At 46.6% G+C, this 19182-nt stretch overlaps 1 protein-coding gene across 1 annotated transcript in view; it reads left to right on the top strand.

Annotated features, from left to right (window-relative positions):
- fam13c (family with sequence similarity 13 member C) overlaps positions 1-19182 on the top strand; it is a 98387-nt gene that overhangs the window by 33432 nt on the left and 45773 nt on the right. Inside the window, exons 3-4 of the mRNA XM_033034341.1 lie at positions 945-1055; positions 13085-13157. Coding sequence (XP_032890232.1) covers positions 949-1055; positions 13085-13157 — 180 coding nt within the window. The 5' untranslated portion in view covers positions 945-948. The remainder of the gene's footprint in view (positions 1-944; positions 1056-13084; positions 13158-19182) is intronic.

Consider the following 19182-nt stretch of genomic DNA (forward strand, 5'->3'; position numbering starts at 1 on the left):
AAGCCAATTAACCTGCAAACCTCTACATCTTTGGAGTGTGGGAGGGATCCAAAGATCTCGGAGAAAACCCACGCGGTCATGGGGAGAATGTACAAACTCCGTACAGATAGCACCCGTAGTCTGGATCGAACCCGGGTCTCCGGTGCTGCAAGCGCTATAAGGCTGCAACTCTACCGCTGCGCCACCATACCACCCGGCCTTATAGAGTCATAGAGTGATACAGTGTGGAAACAGGCCCTTCGGCCCAACTTGCCCACACCGGCCAACATATCCCAGCTACACTAGTCCCACCTGCCCGTGTTTGGCCCATCTCCCTCCAAACCTGTCCTATCCAGTTTAGATGAATGAGGGGGGACCTCATTGAAACATACAGAATAGTGAAAGGCTTGGATAGAGTGGATGTGGAGAGGATGTTTCCACTAGTGGGAGAGACTATGACTGGAGGTCATAGCCCCAGAATTAAAGGACATTCTTTTAGGAAGGAGATGAGGAGAAATTTCTTTAGTCAGAGGGTGGTGAATCTGTGGAATTCTTTGCCGCAGAAGGCTGTGGAGGCAATGTCAGTGGAAAATTTGAAAGCTGAGGTAGATAAATTCTTGATTAGTCACGAGTGTCTCAAGGGACAGGCAGCATCTCTGGAGAGAAGGAACGGGAGACGTTTCACGTCGAGGCCCTTCTTTAGACAAATCTTCAGACAATCCTTAAACTAATCTTCTCTGCCCCCAAGTGATCCATATCCCTCTGTACACTGCATTGTCACGTGCCTATCTAAAAGCCTCTTAAGTGCGACTATATTATCTAGCCTCCGCCACCACAACGGCAGCACGTTCCAGACACCCACTGCTCTCTGTGCGAAATAAAAACCTTCCCCCGCACATTGAAGCCAAACCTTTGGAGCCGGGGTGAGGCAGACATTGATGGTCTGTTACTCTTTCATTCTGCAGGAGAATGGAAAGGGGTTATCTTTCGCTGGCAGACTGTCGGAGGAGTGCAGAGAGTGGCCTGGCCGTACACACTGAAGAGATGGCTCTAAAGCAAAGGGAACAATACAGGAGGTAGGGTTGCAGGCTGTTTGGCCGGCAAGGATATAGCTGACGAAATATGTGAGAAGGAACTGCAGATGCTGGTTTAAACCGAAGATAGACACAAAAAGCTGGAGGAACTCAGCGGGTCAAGCAGTATCCCTGGAGAGAAGGAACGGGTCTGAAGAAGGGTCTCGACCCGAAACATCACCCATTCCTTCTCTCCAGGGATGCTGCCTGTCCTGCTGAGTTACTCCAGCTTTTGGTGTCTATCTAAGGATATCGCTGAGGTTTTCTGAGAGAATAAACCTCCATTGCCCGTGATCTTGTGTCCATTACAAAACTAGCGTGATACTAACAATGTCCCCACTGCTGTCAGATTCATCATGTCATGGAGTGATACAGTGTGGAAACAGGCCCTTTGCCCCAACTTGCCCACTAGTCCCACCTGCCCGCGTTTGGTCTATATACCTCCAAACCTGCCCACCTGTCCTATCCATGTACTTGCCTAACTGCCTCTTAAATGTTATAGACAATAGACAATACACAATCGGCGCAGAAGTAGGCCATTCGGCCCTTCGAGCCAGCACCGCCATTCAATGTGATCATGGCTGATCATCCCCAATCAGTACCCCGTTCCTGCCTTGTCCCTATATCCCCTGACTCCGTTATCTTTAAGAACCCTATCTGGCTCTCTCTTGAAACTCTAAAGACATGCAGGTTTGTAGGTTAATTGGCTTTGGGTAAAATTGTAAATTGTTCCTAGTGCGTACGAGAGTGCTAGTGTACGGGGTGATCGCTGGTCGGCGCGGACTCAGGGAGCCGTAGGTTTCGTTCTCCATTTCTGAAGTCTTAAGCCCAAATGAATCTGAACGTGAACTTGGTTAATGATGTGTTCTGGGAGATATCAGACCCCAAGTGTAAAAATGTTGTATATTGACCAATTTGCATAAGGTATTTTGATTGTCCGATTGTAGTGAAATCATCGCTGTGTTCATTGTGTTCGGACAATTGGAATCATGTGACACGTGCTCAGTGAGTTCTCTGCAGCCCGATGCACGTGACACTCCCTGCGCACAAACAAGCACGCACCCTTGTTCAAGCGCTGCTCATAGACAGACTCTGGAACTTTCTGTAACCAGTATATCAAGCTCAGTGAACCATTAGTCACCTGTCTCAGTGCAAGGTAAGAATTATTGTTCGCAAGCGACATTACATTTTCTTTTATAGCTTTGTAAATGAAGTTTTGCTAGTTACACGCTCTAGGAAAATAAAATATACAAGCAGTCTTGAAAAGTTATTGTGTAGGAAAGAACTGCAGACGCTGGCTTAAATCGAAGGTAGAACACAGCATGCTGGAGTAACTCTGCGGGATCTCTGGAAAGAAGGAATGGGTGATGTTTTGGGTCGAGACCCTTCTTCGGACTTGAAAAGTTATTGTTTAGCATCAGGATTGTTTCTGATGCTGTCCGGGACAAATGGGCTCAGCTTTTCTTTTTCGTCCAAGATTGCGTCGGAATGTGGCAACTCTTTGCGCGCCAATCCCAGAAGCGAGACACAAAAAAACGGAGTAACTCAGCATCTCGATGCTGCCTGACCCACTGAGTTACTCTAGCTTTTTGTGTCTATCTTCGGTTTAGATAGATTCTTGATTGGTACGGGTGTCAGGAGTTATGGGCAGAAGGCAGGAGAATGGGGTTAGGAGGGAGAGATAGATCAGCCATGAGCGAATGGTGAAATACAGTGCAGTGCAGCGTAGGTTCATGAGATTGATCCCTGGGATGGCGGGACTGTCATATCAGGAAAGATTGAAAAGACTAGGCTTGTATTCACTGGAGTTTAGAAGGATGAGGGGGCATCTTATAGATACATATAAAATTATAAAAGGACTGGACAAGCTAAATGTAGGAAAAATGTTCCCAATGTTGGGCGAGTCCAGAACCAGGGGCCACAGTCTTAGAATAAAAGGGAGGTCATTTAAGGCTGAGGTGAGAAAAAACATTTTCACCCAGAGAGTTGTGAATTTATGGAATTCCCTGCCACAGAGGGCAGTGGAGGCCAAATCACTGGATGGATTTAAGAGAGAGGTCTAGGGGCTAGTGAAGTCAAGGGATATGGGGAGAAGGCAGGCATGGGTTATTGATAGGGGACGATCAGCCATGATCACAATTAATGGCGGTGCTGGCTCGAAGGGCCGAATGGCCTCCTCCTGCACCTATTTTCTATGTTTCTATGTTAAACTTGATGGGCCGAGTGGCCTAATTTTATTACTATTCCTTAAGACCTTATGGCCTTTAAACCAGCATCTGCAATTCCTTCCAACACTGTCCCGGAAGAGAATCTGCTATCATCCATTCCAGTCGTTCCACTCTTCTCCTTAACTGTATACTGTGGACGGCTTGATTGTATCCATGTATACTTGTCTCTTTGGCTGGGTAGCAGGCAAACAAAAGCTTTTCACTGTACTTTGGTACACGTGACAATAATAAATGGAACTAAAACTAAACTTTCATCCTTGCTCGAGAGAATTAGGGGGAACTTCATTGAAATGTACAGAATAGTGAAAGGCTTGGATAGAGTGGATATAGAGAGGATGTTTCCACTAGTGGGAGAGTCTAGGACTAGAGGCCATAGCCTCAGAATTAAAGGACGTTCTTTTAGGAAGGACATGAGAAGATATTTCTTCAGTCAGAGGGTGGTGAATCTGTGGAATTCTTTGCCACAGAGGGCTGTGGAGGCCAAGTCAGTGGATATTTTTAAGGCAGAGATAGTTAGATTCTTGATTAATACAGGTGTCAGAGGTTATGGGGAGAAGGTAGGAGAATGGGGTTAGGAGGGAGAGATAGATTAGCCATGATTGAATGGCAGAGTAGACTTGATGGGCCGAACGGCCTAATTCTACTCATATCACTTATGACCTTATAAAATCCACATGGTCACGGGGAGAACGTACAAACTCTGTACAAACAGCAACTCTACCTCTGTGCCACAGTGCTGCCCCCGATTAGTCAGCTTCAGATTAATGATCAGGTGTACCAGGGTGCAATGAAATTCCTTGTCCGCCTGAAGCTCAGGGTAAACATGATAGGTTCAGTAATGATAAAAGCAGCAATAAGCACAAGTGCAAAGCTGCAGAATGGTGCATGATTGTAGTGAGAAAATACAGTGCAATATCAGAATAACTGAACGAGGGAGAGTTAAGGGGGAACGATAGAAACATAGAAAATAGGTGCAGGAGTAGGCCATTCGGCCCTTCGAGCCTGCACTGCCATTCAATATGATCATGGCTGATCATCCAACTCAGTATCCTGTACCTGCCTTCTCTCCATACCCCCTGATCCCTTTAGCCACAAGGGCCACATCTAACTCCCTCTTAAATATAGCCAATGAACTGGCCTCAACTACCTTCAGTGGCAGAGAATTCCAGAGATTCACCACTCTCTGTGTGAAAAATGTTTTCCTCATCTCGGTCCTAAAAGATTTCCCCCTTATCCTTAAACTGTGACCCCTTGTTCTGGACTTCCCCAACATCGGGAACAATCTTCCTGCATCTAGCCTGTCCAACCCCTTAAGAATTTTGTAAGTTTCTATAAGATCCCCCCTTAATCTTCTATATTCTAGCGAATACAAGCCGAGTGTATCCAGTCTTTCTTCATATGAAAGTCCTGACATCCCAGGAATCAGTCTGGTGAACCTTCTCTGTACTCCCTCTATGGCACGAATGTCTTTCCTCCGATTAGGAGACCAAAACTGTACGCGATACTCCAGGTGTGGTCTCACCAAGACCCTGTACAACTGCAGTAGAACCTCCCTGCTCCTATACTCAAATACATGGCAGCACCTTTGGAAATCGGGTGTGAAAGAGTCACGCTGACCCTGAATGTTCCTCACACGGTTCCATGGATTCAAAGCGCCGAGAAGTGCCTTCTGAAGAAGGGTCTCGACCCGAAACATCACCCGTTCCTTCTATCCAAAGAGTCTGAAGAAGGGGCTCGGAATATTAAGAATGAGAAATCTCTAAAAGGTCTGGCTGTCCACTTTTTTTTTTGTTCACCCTGCTGAGCTTGTGCAAGAGTCTCTTCGGGCAACTATTCCCAAAGTGAGGGAGACCATTTCCGATCCTTAGCTATTGGCTCCTGGTCGACCTGCCAACGTGTCGGATCTGACTGTTTGATAAATAAAGAGTTGCACCCAAGGTTTTAGAACAATGAACATAGAACAGGCACGGCGGTAGAGTTGCAACTTTACAGCACCAGACACCCGGTTTACATCCTGACTACGGGTGCTTGTCTGCGCTGAATTTGTACGTTCTCCCCGTGACTTGCGTGGATTTTCTCCCAGATCTTTGGTTTCCCCCCCCCCCACACACTCCAAAGACTTACAGGCTTGTCGGTTAATTGGCTTGGTATAAATGTAAAATTGTCCCTAGTGTGTGTAGGATAGTGTTAATATGCGGGGATCGCCGGCCGCTGCTAACTCGGTGGGCCGAAGGGCCTGTTTCCGCGCTATGAATCTACACTAAACTAGACAGCGTTACGTTTTCTCATATAGGCAACAAAAGAAGGATAGATTGAATGAATGTGCAACTTACGGGCTCCTGAAACCATCCATGCGGGAAGAGCATCCCTATTACAGCAGTGAAGGTCGAGAAGAGATAAAGTACTGAAAATTGAAGGAGGTTTGGATATGACATTGAGGAAATGCTTAGTGCAGGCAAAACAGTAGCCAGTGAAAACTTAAATGGAAGATGATTAAAGGGCATTTTAATTTCACACATTGAATTAGCCTGGGATTGTGTTTGGCATGTACACTGTGGGCTGAAGGGCCTGTTCCTGGGCTGTACTGTTCTATGTTCTATGAATAACTAGAATCTGCTGTGCTGAGAGAGGGGTGAACTAGTTTAGTTTAGAGATACAGTGCGGAAACAGGCCCTTCAGCCCTCTGTGTCGACCTGTGACCCCCACATGCTATCACTGTCCGACACCCACTAGGGGCAATTTACAATTATTCCAAGCCAAATAACCTACAAACCTGTGTGTCTTTGGAGTGCGGAGGGAAACCGGAGAAAACCCACGCAGGTCACGGGGAGAAAGTACAAACCCCATACAGACAGCACCCGTAGTCGGGATCGAACCCGCGTCCCTGGTGCTGTAAGGCAGCAACTCTGCCGCTGCCCCACCGTGCCACCCATGCGGCTTCATTAGCTACCTTTGACAATTAGGGATAGGGGAGTTCATGCAGGTGAATGAGCATGTTAGAGTGTGGATTGAATTGGAGTGGGCGTACAGAGAGGCAAATCACCACAATCTCATGTGATTTTAAGCCAACAATGCCACCTCACATAATATTCACCATCATAAATGTTCATCGCCACTAAGCAGCTGAGGTACTAAATCCCAATAATCCTAATGTAATTCTAATAATTCCAAATTCCAATAACAAGCACAAATTCTTCAGTTCAGTTCACGATGCGAGCGATTGATATCCCCATTTGTGGTATCAGTGAATCACTGAATATAGAACCAAGACGACTGATTAAAATATTCTTACGAAGCATTAATTGAGCATTTGTTTGGAAACAAGATGATTCCGAGTCCCCATTCCTAATCGAAGAGACGTGGAATGATTTTGTTTCCAGAACTCTTTCGATTTGTCACTCATAATATGTGGAGGCAAGGAACTGCAGATGCTGGCTTGTACCAAAGATAGACACAAATGTGGTGGAGTAACAACTCAGCAGGTCAGGCAGCATCCCTGGAGAAAGAGAATGGGTGACGTTTCGGGTCGGGGCATGTCTGAAGAAGGGTCCCAAATCTGTGGGGGGGGGGTGGTTGTGGGAGAGTCTAGGACCAAAGGTCAAAGCCTTAGAATTAAAGGACGTTCCTTTAGGAAGATAAGGAGGAATGTATTTAGTCAGAAGGTGGCAAACATGTGGAATTCATAGTCACAGAAGGCGGTGCAGGCCAAGTCAATGTATATGTTTAAGTCAGAGATAGATAGATTCTTGATTAGTACAGGTGTCAGGAGTTATGAGGAGAAAGCAGGAGAATGGGGTTAGGAGGGAAAGATAGATCAGCTCTGTTTGAATGGCGGAGTAGAATTAATAGGCCGAATGGTCTAATTCTGCGCCTATCACTTACGAACTGATGAAGTTATGAAATGTCACCCATCCTTTTTCTCCAGAGATGCTCCATGTCTCACTGTGTTACTCCAGCACTTTATGTCTATCTTTTGTTACACACAATATGTATTTACTGTAGGGGCTAAAAAACGTCCTCAAATTTCTTGCCTTCATTTTAAATTCTCAACGTTAAAAGGAACACTGATTATTTATTCATATGGCACGGGTATTGTTGGAAAGGTCGTCATTAATCACCCAACTTGAAATTCCCTTGGGAAGGGTTGCAGAACTGCTGCCTGTATTTGGTTGGACTTTCAGAGATGCAGCGCAGAAACAGGCCCTTCGGCCCACCGAGTCCGCACCAGCCAGCGATTTCCGCATGCTAACACTATCGCTATCCTACACATACTAGGGTCAATTTTACATTTATACCAAGCCAATTAACCTACAAACTTACACGTCTTTAGCTCCTGGAGAAAACCCCTGTAGGTCCTGGGGAGAACGTACAGGCGGGGACCCGTAGTCGGGATCGAACCCGGGTCTCTGACGCTGTAAGGCAGCAACTCTGCCACTGTGCCACATATATAAACGACTTTATAAATGATAACAATGTTGACGTGCTTTTGGGGGCACCCCAACCATGGACTGTTTACCCTCCTACCATCCGGGAGGCGCTACAGGTCTCTCCGTTGCCGGACCAGCAGGTCCAGGAACAGCTTCTTCCCGGCGGCTGTCACTCTACTCAACAACGTACCTCGGTGACTGCCAATCACCCCCCCCCCCCCCGGACACTCCTCCCACAGGAAAAACACTATGTCTGTATATATGCTAATGTAAATATTTATTCAAATCATATACTATGTCGCTCTTCCAGGGAGATGCTAAATGCATTTTGTTGTCTCTGTACTGTACACGGACAATGACAATTAAAGTTGAATCTGAATCTGAATCATGGTGGTGTGAAGGCACTTGGGTGCTGAATGAAGCTGCATGCAGCTAAGTGGAGAGAACCTGCCCTGTGCCTCGCAGGTCATGAAATGCAGTAGCCAGTCAGTCTAGGTGTTTGCTGCAGGAAGACAAGCCTCTGTCCTGCTCAGTACTAACTTTGCTGGTGCAGTGGTGATGCTCAGAGTGTTGGTGTGGGACCTGGTGAATGTCAAGGGTGATGGTTTCAGCAATTTTATCGGGAAAGGAAAGTGTGTGTAGTTTGGCACTAATGTTACTCATCAGCCATTGCCCACATTGATTGATTGATACTTTATTATCGCAAGTGACCAGTCATAGCAACATTCTTTGTTTTGCGTACACGGTGCAAAATATACAAAGAGTAGCCACGTATAAAAGTTACAAGTTGCAAAGATGCGTGTTCAAAGTAGTCCCAAAGGTCCATCTTTGTTCTCCGCCTACCCCCTCCTTCCCTCACCCTCCCCCCACGCCAGGCCCCTCTTTGTTCATCCAGGCCTTGTTGCATACAGGAAGAAAGGTCCCGACCCGAAACGTCACCCATCATTTTTCTCCAAAAATGCTGCCTGGCCCGCTGAGTTACTCCAGCACTCAGTGTCTCTCTTAAATAGATTCTGTTTGTCACAGAGTGGACACAGGCCCTTCAGCCCAACTTGCTCACACTGACCAATATGTCCCACCTACACTAGTCCCACTTGCCTGCATTTGGCCCATAACCCTCAAAACTTGCCCTATCCACGTACCTGCTGAATTGTTTCTTAAACATTGTGATCTTTATTCTCTTTATCTACTTCAGGTAAAATTTGTGAGTTGTATACTTCTGGACTTGGTTAGCGGTGGAGCTACTGAGTTATTACTCAGTGTTTGACATTGAAGTCATCCACTTAGAGTCCTTTCTATTTTGCCTATGAGGCCCGTACTGGCACGGTGGCGCAGCGGTAGAGTTGCTGCCTTCTGGCGCCGGAGACCCGGGTTCGATCCCGGCTACGGGTGCTGTCTGTACGGAGTTTGCACGTTCCCCCCGTGTCCTGCGGGATCTTCGGTTTCCTCCAACACTCCAAAGACGTGCAGGTTTGTACTGTGGGTTAATTGGCTTGGTGTATGAGTAATATTTTCCCCAGTGTGTGTGTAGGATAGTGTTGGTGTGTGGGGTGATCGCTGGTCGGCGCGGACTCGGTGGGCCGATAGGCCTGTTTCCGCACTGTATCTCTAAACAAGACTAAACTCAATGCTTTCAGACAGCGTTCAATTTGGAGAAATGCCAGTTCGTGGCTTGAGGGAAGGCGGTAGTGCGCAAACAGGATTTCTGTCCCGTGTTTGGGGAAACCGGTGCAGCTTATTCGTTGCTAGGTGACAACAACTGCTAGCGGCCACTGGCTCGGATCTCACAAAGGAGCCGTTGCAAAAACTATTGAGATCAGAAAAGCGACCGACAGGCTGAGCATGTTTCATTCAGTTTTAAAAGGAGTCAGCAGGAAACATTCTGCTGGGGGATACTCTGCAGGTCGAGCAGCATCTGCCGGAGGGGGAGTGTAGAGGATCCGTCAGTGTTTGCCGGTCCAAGCCCTCCTTCGGGACTAGGGAATGGAGAAGGTGGATGGAGCCAGTGATAAAGACGGGGAGGACGGGCAGATCGAGGCAGGTAGGGGAGGGAGAGTGGTGTGGTTAGCAGATTGTGAGGTGGAGGGGGACAGAGAGATGGAGGAGGGGGGGGGGGGCAGACAGAGAGATGGTGGGAGAACACAGAGGGAGGGGGAAGACAGATGGAGGGAGGGACGGAGAGAGGGGGGATGGGACGGAGGGAGAGGGAGGGGGGGATGGGACAGGGAGGAACAGAAAGGAGGGGGGACAGAATGCAGGGGGGAAGGGACAGGGGGGAGGGACAGGACGGAGGGACTGACTAACGAGGTTGAAAAGAAGGAACATAAAGGCTCCCAGTGGTAGGATCTGATAAGTATAGAAAGTGATAATGGGAACCATTAAGAGCCTGTCCCACTAACACAACCTAATTCACGACTTCTGTCGAGTTTGCCCTTGACTCACACTCGCAGGATCTTTGCTCGCAGCATGGTCGTCAGGAAAGTCGTAGGAAATCGTAGGTAGGTCGTAGCAGGTCGTGATCCTAGTCGTAGGTGCTCGTGGCATCAAAGTAGGTCGGGACGTTTTTTCAACATGATGAAAAATGTCCACGAGTAAAAAAGGTCGTGAATTAGGTTGTGAAAGTGGGACAGGCCCTTTCGGGAAGAGGTGAAGGGTAAATGAGACCAGAACCATAACCAGATAGTCGAGAGGAGGGATCCTACCGGTCAATTGTGTGGGTGACGTGTGGATAGAACCAGGAAGGGGAAGGGGACAGGATGGTGTGTGTGTGGGAGGGGGGAGGGGAGGGGGTTGGGTTGGATGGGAAGTGTGGGAAAGGGAACTTAAATGGGAGGAGTGGAGTTGGACGACAAGGAGGTGGGTAGGAGCGGGAGGTAAAGAAGCGTACAGGAGGTGGTACAAGTTATCTGAAATTGAAGTAACTGCCTGTATTCATTCGCTGGATGAAATTGTCAAAAGCTAACAATTGAAATTGAATCTGTGGCTCGTTGAGATGTAAAGGACAGATCTTACAACCTTTTGTAGGGTTAGCTTGTCTAAACGCTAGTCTGCGCCGACCAGCGATCCCCGCACACTAGCACTGTCCTACACACACTAGGGCCAATTTACAATTGTACCAAGGCAATTAACCTACAAACCTGTACGTCTTTGGATGTGTGGGGAGGAAACCGGGGGGAAATGACAAATTCCGTACCGACAGCATCCGTAGTCAGGATGGAATGCGGGTCTCTGGTGCTGTAAGGTAGCGACTCTACCGCTGGGCCACCGTGCCTGCCGCACGTCACGGCAGATGGTGCAATTTGCCACACCACTGTTATAATGCAGAAAATGTGACGGCTGATTCGTACGTGATACGACCACAGATTTCGACAGAGTTGTGACCATACCAAGCGCAGGCTCGGCGATCGTGTGGCTGAACACCTCCGCCCAGTCCGCCTAAACCTACCTGATCTCCCGGTTGCTCAACACTTTACCTCCCCCTCCCATTCCCACACTGACCTTTCTGTCCTGGGCCTCCTCCATTGTCAGAGTGAGGCCCAGCTCAAAGTGGAGGAACAGCAGCTCATATTTCACTTGGGCAGCTTACACCCCAGCGGTATGAACATTGACTTCTCTAACTTCAAGTAGCCCTTGCTTTCCCCCTCTCTCCATCCCCTCCCCCTTCCCAGTTCCCCTGCCAGTCTTACTGTCACCGACTACATTTTATCTCTGTACCGCCCACTCCCCTGACATTAGTCTGAAGAAGGGGTCCCGACCCGAAAAGTTACCCATTCCTTCTCGTCAGAGAAGCTGCCAGTCCCGCTGAGTCACCCAGGCATTTTGTGTCTATCTTTGTTGCAACTTGGTTTGTTTATTTCTAAATATATTTTTTTTAAAGTCTAGTCTCGGTCAAATATTGTCTGGTGGCGCGGAGCACATGAACATCAATCTGGCTTAATAATTTATTGCCTTCTACATTGCAAGCGACGACATGCAGGGGAGAAAAATTAACTCGAATTACTGCTGGAAATAATTATATTTAGAAAACTGAACATTTCCATGGCACAACCTGGACCTGTGGAGGAAGAAACTTAATGTTCGGGCCAGTCACCTTTCATCCTTGAAAGGTCAAGATGCACGGCTTTTTTTTTTACTAAGTAAGGATCCGTGGACAGAGTAGGGCTTGGGGCAGAGTAAACAATGGGCAGGTTTGGAATAAGGCAGAGGACAGGAGATATTCAATATAAATGGGGAGACGTTAAATGGAACATGAATTAAAGATGATGCTAACGAGAGCTGTGAGCTGTTATAGCAAAGCAAGCGAATCGAAAGTGGAAACAAGGAACTGCAGAAGCTGGTTTATACCAAAGATAGACAAAAGGTGCTGGAGCATCTCAGCAGGCCAGGCAGCATCTCTGGAGAATAAGGTTTGGGTGATGTTTCGGGTTTATTTTAGTTTAGTTTATTGTCACGTGCACAGAGGTACAATGAAACGCTTTTTTCACTGTCTGCAGAATGGCCGTGACCCGAAATGTCGCCCATCCATTTTCTCCAGAGATGCTGCCTTAGTTACTCCAGCACTTTGTGTCTGTCTTTGAACCAGTGGAAAGGATTGAAAGGGCGGTAGTGTTGATGGTTCCTGGGGAAGCAGATTGTTCTGTTTGCTGTTATACTAATCAGGCATCCTCACTGCAAATACTTCCTTGAGTTGCAGTCATTCTGGTGTCGGGACAATTTGGATTTTTACCAAAGCCAATTAACAATTCTTACCAATCCAATTAAAACATGTTCGTCTTTGGAGTGTGGGAGGAATCCGGAGTTCCTGGAGAAAACCCACGCAGGTCACGGGGAGAGCGTACAAACTCCGCGCAGACAGCACCCATAGTCAGGATCGAACCCGGGTCTCTGATGCTGTAAAATGCCCCTGTCCCGCTTAGGAAACCTGAACGGAGACCTCTGGAGGCTTTGCACCCCACCCCACCCAAGATTTCCGTGCGGTTCCTGGAGGTTTTTGTCAGTCTCCCTACCTGCTTCCACTACCTGCAACCTCCGGCAACCACCTGCAACCTCCGGGAACCGCACGGAAACCTTGGGTGGGGCGCGAAGTCTCCAGAGGTTTCCGTTCAGGTTTCCTAAGTGGGACAGGGGCATAAAAAGACAGCAACTCTACCACTGTGCCACCGAGCCACCAAAGTCTCGTTAGTCTTGTTGCAAGAAAGTGACCTATATGATTTCCCCCCGTACTAACAACGCCATCTCAGTGCCAATAGATGTGTGATTTTGTTATCTTCGATTAATATCTGTATGTTTCTCAGTCTTGTATAGCTTTCCCCATAACATCTCAGTGACACTATTCCCTCGCGACTTGATTATAAACTCAATCTCATCTCTGTTCCAGAGGGAAGATCAACAACATGTCTCCAGTGGAAGTGGGACAAGAAACCTCAGCCGTTGTGCATGAATCCAGTGAGGTACGTCACAAGCAGTAAAGCTATTCAGTGTCGCCACTTGTATGCAGTCTTCCGAATTGTTAAGAAGCCATTTTAGAATACAAAGTCTGGCATGTTTCTCAGACCACTGGTGCTTCCCGTGTTGTATTCACACTGTGCCATCAAAGAGATGAGTAATATGTTGTGTTGGCATAAAACCCCACGTTCATGTCGTCCAGCTCTGATGACAAAGAATAAAGAACATTATTTCATAAGATCATAAATTCTCGGAGCAAAATTAGGCCATTCGGCCCATTAAGTCTACTCCGCCATTCAAGCATGGCTGATCTATCTTTCATAGAAACATAGAAACATAGAAAATAGGTGCAGGAGTAGGCCATTCGGCCCTTTGAGCCTGCACCGCCATTCAATATGATCATGGCTGATCATCCAACTCAGTATCCTGTACCTGCCTTCTCTCTATACCCCCTGATCCTTTTAGCCACAAGGGCCACATCTAACTCCCTCTTAAATATAGCCAATGAACTGGCCTCAACTCCCTTCTGTGGCAGAGAATTCCAGAGATTCACCACTCTCTGTGTGAAAAATTTCCCCCTCAACCCAATTCTCCTGCCTTCACCCCATAACCCCTGGCACCCGTACTAACCAAAAACCTGTCAAATTCCAGTAGTCTGAAGAAGGGTCTCGGCCCTGAAACTTCACCCATTCCTTCTCTCCAGAGATGCTGCCTGTCCCACTGAGTTACTCCAACATTTTGTGTCTATCATAGTGAGAAGGAATGCTAACTGAAACGGTCGATAAGACATTGGACATAAATGTCTAGACATAATAGGACAGTCAAAACTGCGAATGGGTGTATACAGGATATAACATATCTAAAGAAGGTCAAGTGAAAGAAAACAGCATAGAATAGTGGTGCATAAGAGGAACAATCTAATGCAAGAAAGAAGAGAACCACAAAAATAGCACTCCATGTAGATTGAGTAAACATTGTAAAGAAAGTTTTGATCATCCGAATAAGTAAAGTCTACAAGTCACTAAGTAGTGGAAAAGAATCAAGAAAGAAATTTGGAGACGACATGATCATATTGAATGGCGGTGCTGGCTCGAAGGGCCGAATGGACTTCTCCTGCCCTATTTTCTATGTTTCTATGTTTAAGATATTGGAAACTAAAATAGCCAACAATGTAGGAATACAACAGAAGCTTTTAAATGATTGTAAATGTATATTTAGGCAAATGGAATTATGAACTAATTATTTGCATGATTTAATGAAGGGAAGAATCGTAGGTTTATAGTGCCAGAGGACTGCATGATAAACTGCATGCATGCAATCCTAACCACCAGGAGTGATGGATTATTCAGTGTCTAGACTATACGGGTCCACCATAGCTAGCACTTGCGAAGCAACTTGACCCTTCCCTCCAAGAAATGACCAGGGGTGACTTGAGAAGAATGACTAGGAACTTCTTATCGAGTCCACATCACAAGATTAGAAATTGTTCAGCCAGAGCTGAGCACACTCCTCGGCATCTGCATACAATGGCATCTTGCTCTTCTAGTGCTCCTTGCGCTTCTTACGCATGGTGGAGGAAAGATTGGTGGAGACAGGGCCGCGCGACGTGAATGCTCTTTCCTTGACACCCACTAGGAACTAATTGACCACAAACACAAGGTGTGCTTAGATTGGAAATTCCAACGTATCTCAAGCGAAAAGAAAAGCAGTTCTCTTGGCATCTGAAGTGAATGCAACACTTCTGTTGTCTTCTAACATTGTTGGCTACTCTATTTTCCAATGTTTTATTCTGAGCCATCAAAATAAACTATTTCCCTGACCGATGAATTTAACTGAAAGAAAAAATGAACTAAAGCACATATTGTAGGCTTAAGGGGCTGTCCCACTGTACGAGGTAATTCAAGAGTTCTCCCGAGTTCTCCCCTGATTCAAGCTTGTGTAATGTACGTAGCAGGTACGTAGGGGCTCGTACGAGTAAAAAGTAGAAAAATTTTTAATCACAAGTATTTTTTTATTCGTGGACATTTTTGAATTGATTCATCACAGTGATGAAAAAAAGGCACGAGTTTACCGGATTTCCCGAGTACCTATCTTTACTCGTATGAGGCGCTACGTGACATTCACGAACTCTTAAGTACCCGCTACGTACATTACACGAGCTCAGGAGAACTCTTGAATTACCTCGTACAGTGGGACAGGCCCTTTAAAGAGTCCAGGAGGTCCAGGAGCTCGCTGGTAACCATTAATTATACAATACAATACAATACAATTCAATTTACTGTCATTTGGACCCCTTGAGGTCCAAACGAAATGCCGTTTCTGCAGCCATACATTACAAACAAATAGACCCAAGACACAACATAATTTACATAAACATCCATCACATTGCTGTGATGGAAGGCCAAAAAAACTTCTCTCTCCACTGCACTTTCCCCCCCGATGTCAGAGTCAAAGTCAAAGCCCCCGGCTGGCGATGGCGAATTGTCCCGTGGCCATTAAAGCCACGTCGGGTAATGCAAGGTCGCACACCGGGTTCTAGATGTTAGAGCCCCCGGCGCGCGCTCGCAGTCCCGCAGCCATTCCAAGCCGCGCGGGGCGGTGCTGTAAGGCCCCGCTCCAGGAGCTCTTCAACCCCGCAACTCGGGCGGGAGAAGTCGCCGTTGCGGAAGCCCCGAAAAGCGGTCACCCTCCAGGGACCCGCGGGCTCCCGGTGCCGTCCGCCAAACCCGCAGTTGCAGCCACCGAATCTCCGGGGGTCGGGTCGCAGCAGCGTCCACCACAGCTCCACCCGCTCTGGACTCGGCCAGCTCCGCGACGGTGAGGTGAGTGTCGGCACTGGAGTCCCCGGTCTTCCTGTTGGAGGCCGCTCCTCGTTGCAGCCCCAACGACAACGGAGACCCAACAAAGAAAAGGTCGGGTCTCCCGTGCAGGGAGAGATTTAAAAGTTACCCCCAACCCCCCCACACCACCCCCACCCCCCCACACACATACCCCAACAAAAATAACAAAACTACATAAAAACATAGACATAAAATAATAAAAACGCAGACGGACTGCAGAGGCCGCTGCTGACGAGAGCCGCGCCGCCTACCGGAAGTTCTTTCTAATTCTTTCCTAATTACAGCAGACCAGGAGGTTGTTCGGCCCAATGGGCTCATGCTGGCTCCCAGCAAAGCAATCCCATGGGAATGCCTAAAAGGATAAGAAAGATTACAAGGGGAATAGAAAAGAAGTGGGGGAAATAAATCACGGAGGGCCAAGAAAATTTGTGTGCTTAAATTATCAAGGAATACATAATAAGACATTAAATATTTTACGAACGCATCAATAAAAAATGTCAGATGGCAGTAGAATAATTAAGGGTTTGAAAGAATTATGCCATAGGCAACAACCGGAACAATACTGAAAGATTAAATCATTATCTTGCTTCAATATTTACCCAGAAGGTCGAACATGCAGACATTGTAATAGGAAGGGAAGGAAGTGTGCCCTTAAAATAAAATAAATAAAAGGCGATGTAGTAAACAAGCAAATCAACCTGGAAGATAAAACCGTTGTCTGCATTGATTAGCAGCCATCCATTTTAAAAGAATCCCAAGGAAGAGATTATTTCTGCATGTTTCGTGGTTATGTATAAAATGATGTACGCCAGAGGGCTGGTGTATACCTAATGCGATTCCTACATTAGGACGAGGAACAGAACATGTTCAGACAATCATTAACCAGTCAGCTGAGAGGTAGTGGAGAGAAAAATAATGTAATTCCCACCCAAGGATCGAACAGAAGAACATTGAGTGTCAAAAAAAGTGTGATAATGAATAGAGAGAATGGATTTCAAAACTGCAGATGCTGGTAAAATCGAAGGTAGACACAAAATGCTGGAGAAACTCAGCGGGTGAGACAGCATCTATCTGTCTGAAGAAGGGTCTCGACCCGAAACGTCGCCAATTCCTTCTCTCCGTAGACGCTGAGTTTCTACAGCATGTTGTGTCTACCAACCTACAAATCTGCACGTCTTTGGAATGTGGGAGGAAACCGGAGCACCCTGAGAAAATCCACGGAGGCCACGGGGAGAACGTACATAACACCGTACGGAAAACATCTCTAGTCAGGATTGAACCCGGGTCTCTGGCGCTGTAAGACAGCAGCTCTACCACAGCGCCACTGTGCTGCACTAGATGCAATTCTGGATGTAATTTATCTAGAATCTCAAAAGGTTTTAATAAAGGGTAACCCCCAATAGACGAATGAATGGCATCACGCAACCAGAGATTATTTGGCAGAATGGGTCTTAAAGCAAAGGCAAAAATTGTAGGAAATACTCAATGGATGGAGAGAGTTAATACTTCCAATCGGTGTCCTTTGATCTCATGGATTGCTGGTTGATTTAAAGACTGACAGCAGGGTGGGAGTAAAGACTAGCTGTTCACAGTGGAAGTGGCAGTGGTGCTCCACAAGTACTAAGGAGAATGGTAATATATTATGTGAGGGCATTAATAAACTTGTAGAATTAGCAAGTAATTGGGAAATGATCAACACAGTTAAATGCATGCTGGGTCATTTTCATTGTTAGGTCGAAAGAGATTACATTTCTTGTATCTCATATTCCGCTTGGGCAGCTTACAACCCAGTGGTATGAATATTGATTTCTCTAACTTCAAGTAACCCCTACATTCCCTCTTTCCATCCCTCCCCCCCCCCCCCCCCCCCCCAAGTCGCACCAGGTTCCCGTTCTCAACTAGCAAACAGCTGACAGCCTGTTTCCTTTATCATTGTTACCTTTTTGTATATCTTTTATTCATTTGTTCTATGAGTGGTGAATCTCTGGAATTCTCTGCCACAGAAGGTAGTTGAGGCCAGTTCATTGGCTATATTTAAGAGGGAGTTAGATGTGGCCCTTGTGGCTAAAGGTATCGGGGGTATGGAGAGAAGGCAGGTATAGGATACCGAGTTGGATGATCAGCCATGATCATATTGAATGGCGGTGCAGGTTCGAAGGGCCGAATGGCCTACTCCTGCACCTATTTTCTATGTTTCTATATCTCTCTACATCACCATCTTTATCTCTAGTTTAGGTGTCCTTGAGACTCTTGAAAGGCGCCCATAAATAAAATTTATTATTATTATTATTATTAGTTTCCCTTTCCCCTGACTGGTCCGAAGAAGGGTCTCAACCCGAAACGTCACCCATTCCTTCTCTCCAGAGATGCTGCCTGCCCCGCTGAGTTACTCCAGCATTTTGTGTCTATCTTCAGTTTAAACCAGCATCTGCAGTTCCTTCCTGCACATTTCTTGCCAGGTGAGACTCTGAACCAATGAACAGCAGATGACGGTTTACAAGAAAAGATAAAGTGGAGGAGTAACTCAGTGGGTCAGGTAGCACCTCTGGAGCACATAGAAAGCTGACATTTTAGGTCGGACCTCTTTTCAGACTGATAGATTTAGATAAGGAGAGATGGGAGGTTACAATTCAGATGGTGATTTTCAGTCGAATGATACGGGCAAACCAAAGCATACTGTGAACTCATCCAATAGTTTCTTCAGTTGAAGGAATAATCCAAAATTCTTCAACTCAAATCCAAAAGGAATAAATTCTATAGCTAAGATAGACACAAAATGCTGGAGTAATTCAGCGAGTCAGGCAGCATCTCTGGAGAAAAGGAAAAGGCGAAGTTTCGAGTCGAGAGCCACCGAGTTACTCCAGCTTTTTGTGTCAATCTTCGGTGTAAACCAGCGTCTGATGCTCATTCCTACAAATTCTATATCTAATCCAGCGGTTCCAACTCCGGAAATGTTTCCCAGAAAATGTTGAAGCAAGGTCCCATCCATGAAACTGAAAAACGCACATTTGTGTTTAGTTTAGTGATGCAGCGCGGAAACAGGCCCTTCGGCCCACCAAGTCCGCACTGGCCAGCGATCCCCGCATGTTAACACAACCAACCCTACACACTAGGGACAATTTAACATTTATATTAAGACAATTAACCTACAAACCTGTATGTCTTTGGTGTGTGGGAAGAAACCGAAGAT

Source organism: Amblyraja radiata, chromosome 15 (genome assembly GCF_010909765.2).
Source record: "Amblyraja radiata isolate CabotCenter1 chromosome 15, sAmbRad1.1.pri, whole genome shotgun sequence".
NCBI classification, from domain to species: Eukaryota; Metazoa; Chordata; class Chondrichthyes; order Rajiformes; family Rajidae; genus Amblyraja; species Amblyraja radiata.